Source organism: Salvelinus namaycush, chromosome 21, assembly GCF_016432855.1.
Source record: "Salvelinus namaycush isolate Seneca chromosome 21, SaNama_1.0, whole genome shotgun sequence".
In the NCBI taxonomy this organism is placed as follows: Eukaryota; Metazoa; Chordata; class Actinopteri; order Salmoniformes; family Salmonidae; genus Salvelinus; species Salvelinus namaycush.
In genome coordinates, this window is record NC_052327.1 from 32,136,829 (window position 1) to 32,141,836 (window position 5,008).

The window sequence follows — 5,008 nt, forward strand, 5'->3', positions numbered from 1 at the left end:
GAATGCATTCTGTTCAGTCTCTGTGGACTGACATGCTATCAGGCTTACAAGCTAATATCTCCACACTGTCATCAACAGGGACAGGGAAAATAATGGCACGTTGAAGTGTCTCCGAGTAGAGAAATACAAACCAAAGGTTTTATTTTTTGTAGCCTCCTTATAGACTCCCCATAAAAATAGTGTTGCTCGAAATAATACCCAAAATAAGGAAAAGAAAAAACAATTTCATTGTTTCAATGAAGTCCATAGAGAAACAAGCCCAATGTCCAGACATTCATTTAATTTCAGCCCAGCTCCTTTTTTTCTTCCAAAAGCAGATTGGTCAGCAAACCCCAGTCTCTCTGCACCACGTCTGTAACTGTGAGGGATTACCATTAGAACAAGCCCTTACAGAGAGCAGACAGAGAACCACTGTAATGCAGCACTACATTAACCCTAAACACTACACATGCCATTAAGAAGCATGTCACAACCCAAGACAAAAATAAAAAAGAACAATACCTTATGCAACCTAAATCTGCATGAAGAAACCACACCAAATCTCTGTTCATAATAGCCTGTCCTTCATCTTAGCCAAGGGGACCTGGGATAAATCAAATACAATCGTACTAAACGGGTTTAGATTCAGTAACATAAAGAGCTGTTTTTAGATAGATGTGTAGCTTTGCTCCGGACAACAAAGGGTTAAACCTTAGCTGCAGAAATTCACTGCAGTCTAAAAGCATTTGGCTGATAGCTACTGAACAGCAAAATCTATGCTCTTCTCTCTACATCTCTCCCTCGACAAATGACTCTCTGTCTTTCTGTCTAGATTTTGCTTGGATGTGGCTGTTGGTTTTCTTAATCTTCCGGAGTCCTTTATTGTATTTGTAACATTTGGCACAGTACAAACTGACGCTTTTATAAGATGAACCTGCAAAGCCTGATCTGATGTTAGGGCTTGTTGTTCTATAAACTGCTGTGGGTATAAAGGGCTTTTACTACATTCTAAATGGTCTAAATAACAAAAAGAACAGTTTTCCTCAAGACAGCTCCTCCCTCAATCAATCAAACATACCATCATCGAGACCTCAACACCTCTCGCTTTTAAATAGAACTTACAAGTTATTAGAAAATAGTTTAAATTTTACTTTCTTCTTTGATACATAATCCCAACACCGTCCCCATATTAGATTAAGTTATATAGATGTATATTCTTTACATTTCTATATTTATGTATAAGCATGTACAAGATAGATAAAACTGTCTCCATTTTGCACTCTGTACAAAAGAAAGTTACCGTCTTCTTTGTGCATTCTATTGCATGGACTGGTGAGCAGTGAGGAGAGGAAGAGAAGAGGGAGTAGAGTCAGATCCATATAGAAATCCACCCAGTTAGATCCACCCAGTTAGATCCACACAGTTAGATCCACACAGTTAGATCCACACAGTTAGATCCACACAGTTAGATCCACAGTAAGGCCAGCATGAGTCCCTTAGATCTGGGTCTCCTGGACCTTCTCCTTGGTGTGAGTGGTCTTAATGACGTAGGGCTCTGCGATGGTGCTGATGAGGCTGTGGTGGTGCTGCTGATGATGCTGGCGGCTGGAGGAACGGTGCAGGGAGTTTCCCAGGTTGTTATGGGTCCAGTGAGCCCCGTAGGCAGCTCTGTCCCTGTCCCTGTCTCTGTCTCTGTCTCTGTCTCTGTCTCTGTCTCTGTGGGAGGACGATGAGGATGATGAGATGTATCTTGTTTTTAAGATGGTGGGCAGAGCCAGCCCCGTGTCCTCAGACTCGCTAGAACCTGACCTGGCCGGTGGAACCTCGGGAACCTCCTCGTCCATTTGGATGATCTCGATGGTCCGCGCCACCGCCACCGTGCTCCGCTGCTGGTGCCGCTTACGCAGCTTGTAGAAGGCGATCAACATGGCAGCGGCAAGGAGCGTCACGGCAACGAAGCAGCCAATGATGATCTTGGTTGTCTTCACGACCTCGTCCAGGCTGGCGGAGGGGTGGGTGGGGCCACGGGCTGTGGGGAGAGACACCTGGCGGGGGGTCTGGGTGCTCTGGAGCAGCATGGTGGGCGTGGAGATGAAGACGGGCTGGAACACGGAGGGCGAGGCTGGGACTGTGGGTTTGGGTTTGGGGGTCTCTTCTACGGTGGGCTCCAGCACCTCCACAGTCACTGTAGTGAAATAGGACAGGTTGGAGGTGTTGAGCTCGGCACTGCTTACATTCAGGTAGGCTGAGGCGTTGGAGTTACCTGCCATGTTAGTCACCATGCAAGTATAGACACCCTTGTCCGACGGCAAAACGTTGGAGAAGTTGAGCGTTCCATCATTGAGGACAGAGATCCGAGGGTGAGACGATCCGTGGGTCAGAACGGTCCCGTTAGGAAGCAGCCATCGGACCGATGACATGGCGGCCGTAAGACACTTGAGCTCAGCCACTCTCTCTGCAGAGATGTTGAGGTCCCTTGGAGCATCCAGGATGAAGGGAGCAGAGCACTGGAATGTGGTCTGGTCCACCTCCACCAGGTATCGTCCTCTCATGTGGGCAGGGGAGTGGCAGCGGCCGCAGCAGGTGGAGTTAGTGGGGATGTACTCCCTGAGCCACCAGGACAGCCAGACCACGTCACAGTCACACCTCCAAGGGTTGTGGTGGAGATGGAGCTCCACCAGGTACTGCAGCGGGGAAAAGAGGTCGTGTGGTAGAGATGACAGGTTATTATGGGCTAGATTCAGCTCCACCAGTGCTGTGATGTCATCGAAGGCGTTCCTCGCGATCACGGTGATCCCAGAGTTCATGATCCAGAGTTTCTGTAGCGAGCGCAGGCCGCGGAAAGAGCCGGGCTTCATCTCAGGGAAAGTGTTTTCAGACATCTCCAGCTCCTCCAGGCCAGTCAGGGGAGACAGGACAGGCATCTCCCTGAGGTTACACATCCCTAGGTTCAGGTACTTGAGGTTCTGCAGGCCCTCAAAGGCCCCGTCAGAGATGTACTCTAGCCTCCTGAGCTCCCCTAGGTCCAGCCTCATCAGAGAGGGCACCCTGTTGAAGGCATAGGAGGGGATGCTTTCGATGGGGTTGTTCCTCAGCCACAGCTCCCTCAGCTTGGACAGGTACTCAAAAGCCCCGCTGGGGATCCCCGTCAGTCTGTTGTCAAACAGCTCCAGGGTGTTGAGGCTGGCCAGGCCGTTGAAGGCCCCCACCTCGATCTGCCTGATGGCGTTCCTGCCCAGCTGCAGCACCTCCAGATGGTGTAGGTTTCTGAAGGTGTCAGCCTGGATGGTCTCGATGCTGTTCTCCATCAGGTTGAGGTATCTGGTGTTGGTGGGGATCCCGGGGGGCACCCTGACCAGGCCACGGCGTGTACACACCACCTTACCAATCTGGTTGGTACAGGAGCACACCACCGGACAGTTCTGGGGGTTGGGGGGAGGACCCAGGCCGGCAGGCTGGCACACACTGAGAGCTGGCACCATGGTGAGGGCTAGCAGGGCGAGCAGGGCTGCGTTCCAGGTGGGCTGCAGAGAAACCCGGCCCACAGTACTCATGTTGCGGAGGGCTCATTATTCAGCATGTTGGGGGGAGACGGACACTAGAGGAGGACGCACCACCCTCCTACCCTGGCTGGAGCAAGGACAGGATTCGCCACGCCATCGACGAGACTGGGAGACGCTACGCAGAGATAGACACAGAGAGAAAGAGAAAAAAGAAAAAGGGAGACGGAGAGAGGAAGCAAGAAAGAGAGATGAAGAGTGATAGGGGGCGAGAGGAAGAGAGAGTGAAAGAGGGAGAGAGGGGGAAGAGAGGGAGGCAGAGAGAGATTATGTGAAGGCAGAGCAGCAGTAAAGGAAAGGTTTTGCAGTGATCACCTACCTCATTAGTTCTCAAACGGTCCCTTATTTCTTCCTTTCTGAATATCACAAAAAACAATCAGGAACCAGAGTCATGTATATTTCCCTTTCCATGGAAAAACAGAAATGTGGAAAGTGTATTTATATTCAATTCTTCTCCTTCATCTGGAAAGTGGTGGTAATGTCCCTGTGTTAACTAATGGAACAAAATGTCTCATGTTAGCCGGTGGTGAGAGCGGAGCAGAGCAGTGTGTAGAGACTAGAGACTCGGTGGGAAAGGACAGGCCGTGTGGGTTAAGCTAAGCAGGTGACTGGCGTCCCCCGGCCCTCCTCCTCTCCCCCTCTCCCTGCCTGCAGCCGCAGACACACGGCCCCTCTGTTGACGAATCACACTGCTCCATCAAGCAGTAAAAGCCAGACACACCGAGCAGAAAGGAAAAAAATGACAATATATATATTTTTTTAATCCACCGGTCTGGCAGGTCCTCGTGAGTGTGTGTGTGTTTCTGCGTTTCTGTGTGTATGTCGGCTGAGAACCCTCCGTCTCGGTGACTTTGCCGAAGGCTAGCTGGTGCCTGATTAGCCCCGCTCTGATGGATGGAGAAAGAGAGAGAGAAAAAAGCTAAAGGACTCCTGACGCAGTCATCCCACTCTCCTCTCTTTTTCTCTCTTCTCTTCTGGTCCTCTCCCTGCGATGGTTTGCCTGGCCGTAGCTATAGCAGCTGCAGCCTGCCGCGTGCAGCACAGTTAGCAGTATTCTTCCTGAGGGGGTGGGGGGGGAGGTGGAGAGATGGGGGTGCTGGTTAGAGAGAGGGGAGGGGGAGGAGAGGGAGCGCAGTGCTGCCGGAGCTACGCTTTAGAGATAGAGAGAGAAGCAGAGAGGGAGAGGAAAAAGCAGTCGAAGGAGAGAGAGTGCTTTTGTCCTCTCCTCAGTATCAGTGAGGGAAAAATAGAGAGAGAAGTCTGTGAGAGAGAGAGAGAGAGAGAGAGAGAGGTAGAGAGAGAGAGAGAGAGAGAGAGAGAGAGAGAGAGAGAGAGAGAGAGAGAGAGAGAGAGAGAGAGAGAGAGAGAGATAAAGAGAGGGGTAGAATCCTGCTGTGTCGATGCGATGGTCGCTGTGCAGGGTATCTGTATCCGGTATCCGTAAACAGAGGCAGGTATGGAGAGTTCCT

The 5,008-nt window shown here is 50.7% G+C and overlaps 1 protein-coding gene across 1 annotated transcript; it reads right to left on the reverse strand.

Annotated features, from left to right (window-relative positions):
- Positions 1-1,475: 1,475 nt before the first annotated feature.
- Positions 1,476-3,533, reverse strand: LOC120065790 (leucine-rich repeat-containing protein 4-like). Its single transcript, XM_039016845.1, has 2 exons — positions 1,709-3,533; positions 1,476-1,651 (listed from the first exon to the last, which is right to left on the reverse strand). The coding sequence occupies exons 1-2, from the start codon at positions 3,531-3,533 to the stop codon at positions 1,476-1,478; spliced, it is 2,001 nt and encodes a 666-aa protein (XP_038872773.1).
- Positions 3,534-5,008: the final 1,475 nt, after the last annotated feature.